The 2,560-nt window shown below is 25.6% G+C and overlaps 1 protein-coding gene across 1 annotated transcript in view; it reads left to right on the top strand.

The window, feature by feature from the left end:
* The window catches only part of LOC107485035 (uncharacterized), a 3,486-nt gene extending 1,803 nt beyond the window's left edge, over positions 1 to 1,683 (top strand). The window contains exon 2 of the mRNA XM_052261075.1: positions 1,293 to 1,683. Coding sequence (XP_052117035.1) covers positions 1,293 to 1,520 — 228 coding nt within the window. The 3' untranslated portion in view covers positions 1,521 to 1,683. The remainder of the gene's footprint in view (positions 1 to 1,292) is intronic.
* Positions 1,684 to 2,560: the final 877 nt, after the last annotated feature.

Raw genomic sequence — 2,560 nt, 5'->3', positions numbered from 1 at the left:
CCTTATAGCTCACATGTGAAAAAGGGTTGGATAGTGGAAAATACTGTTACACTACATACACTGCAAATTGCACTTCAAGTAGTTGGAATAGGAATAGTCTCATCTTTAATAGCTACCTATCTTCCACCATCCTTTGTGTAGTACCACTACCCCAACACCACTTGTAATTAGTTTTTTTTTCTGAATTTTTTTTTCTTTTATATATGGTAGTGTTATTTTATCATAGTAATATTTGTGGCTCATTATTTTTGGGTGTTTAGAATATTATGTATGTAAAATTGACTCTATTTAGTTATTCATATGTCCCTTCAACTTTTAGTAAACATATAATTTTGTTGAATTGATGACACAGAGATTAAAAGAACATACCTTTTATATATTTTTTTAACTCGTCGACATAACATTTAGGAAACATTTTAAATGCACCATAAAATCAGGTATTTTAATAGTTTATTTTAATATACAAAATTATTTGATGGGAGACATAAAAAAACATAAATAAATAAATAAATAAAAAAAACGAGGGAAATATATTCCTTGGAGTGGATAGATAGATAGAACAAAAAAAAAAAAAAGGAACGATAAAGACCGGAGCTTAAAGAAAAGAGGGTCCATGCTCCATACCATAACCTTAGTTGGTTGAAAAAGTGTAGTGACTTCAAAACATTTGTTAATCCAACCATTATTAGTAAACATTAAATTCGTTAGAAACTAATCAACTAATTAATTTTAGTTGAAAATTAAAGTATCTAATTCGAAAATATTAGTTCCAATAATATTAGTTTTAATATCAAAATTTAATTGTATTATTTTTGAATAGAGAGGTCAGGAATTATTTTGTCCTCTGTTAAAATTGTCAAAAATTATTTTATTTTCTATTAGAATTGACGAAACAAATGATCTAAGTAATTGACGAAAATAGTTTCAATTATAATATATATAATTGATATTAATTATTAAAATCACTAGAACATTTAATTCTGTAATATATTTAAAATGTTTTCTAAAATTTATATTCTAAATAAAATCTAATCAAGATAAAAAAGAAGTGTTTTATAAATGGTGTCTAATTTTTTATTTTAAAAAATAATTTAAGCAATTTAGACACTAAAATAAAAAATACCATAAATTCGTCTAAAAAATATTATAGAGTAAAATATTTACATTTTGCCTTATCCAGTAGAAACAATAAAATAAATCCATATCCACGTGTAAAACATGCACACACACACAAATCTCATCATGAACCCAAGTAAGTAGTATATTAATTGAAAAAGTTAACATTATTGCAGTTTGTGATGGTAATTTTGAAGTCATCAGTGCCAATATCATTTGAGGGAAACAAGAAAGCAGCTGCATATGCTGAGATAGTATCAATGGGTGGCATCAATTCAGAAGTGAAGAGGAAGCTTATTGCCACCATTGGCACCATTTTGGAGACCCACCTCTCTATCCCAACAACAAGATTTTTCCTCAAAGTCTTTGATACAACTGCATTTCGTACAAACTCCAAAATCTAATAATAATAATAATACCAATCATGCATGCTTAGCTTTCTGTTTCATCATCATATATATATATTTATTCTGATTATCTCACATGCTATATATGAGATATTATTGATGAGTCATTGAGCTCTAATAATAAATCATTATGGGCTACTTTAATTTTAATAAGTGTTTGTACTGCTGTAAATAAATTAAATACAATTGTTCTATTTGCAAGATATGCTGTAAGAAATCAAGTTCTTGAGATGAAAAACTTACATATATATTATTAGATGAAATTTTGAGGTGATTATGAAATTTTAACGTTTAAAAGTATAGTTAAAATTAAAGGTTATATATATTTTTTAGCTATTTGATAGTATTTTTTAATTTGATCACTTTTTTATTTTTTATATTTTTTAAATTTAAAAATATTGTCAAATATTAAAAAAATATAAATGTAATTTTAGTTACAAGTTTTTAAGTATCGTCAAAGTTTTTATATATAACCACTATAAAATACACTACATTATTATTCTAGAATTATATTAATTTTTTTAATCTTTATTAATAAGAGAGGTTATAAAATATTTGCTTCTAAAACCAATAAAGTCCCAGAGGCAATGCATTGTTTAATACAGTTGGTAGCAAATATTCTATTATGTTGTGACAATTGTGACTTTTTTAGCCACATGACTTATGCTATCATAAGTCAACAACATACAGTATTGATGGAATTACTAACCATCTATTTCACAAACCAATTTGGATTGATTGAGTCATCAGTTTACTTATTGGGAGTTCAAATTTTATTTTGTACAATCCAGTAGTTAACGACAAATTTTTAAATAAAACTTCGATCCGCGACGAATTAGTCTTTAGTCTTATCGAATTGAGAGATACCGTAAACACAAAAAAATTAACTATTTAATTAGCCCTTAGCCTTATCGAATTAAAAAATACGGTAAAAAAAAAAAACTAGCTATTTGACAAGATCACGATTTGTATAGTTTTAAGAAATACATCCTTATATAATTTTGATATGGTAAAAATGTCATAAGGATATTCCCACG

The sequence above is a fragment of the Arachis duranensis genome, chromosome 4, assembly GCF_000817695.3.
Source record: "Arachis duranensis cultivar V14167 chromosome 4, aradu.V14167.gnm2.J7QH, whole genome shotgun sequence".
Lineage (NCBI taxonomy): Eukaryota > Viridiplantae > Streptophyta > Magnoliopsida > Fabales > Fabaceae > Arachis > Arachis duranensis.
Note: the sequence above shows the minus strand (reverse complement) of the source record. Positions and strands in the feature narration are given on the sequence as shown.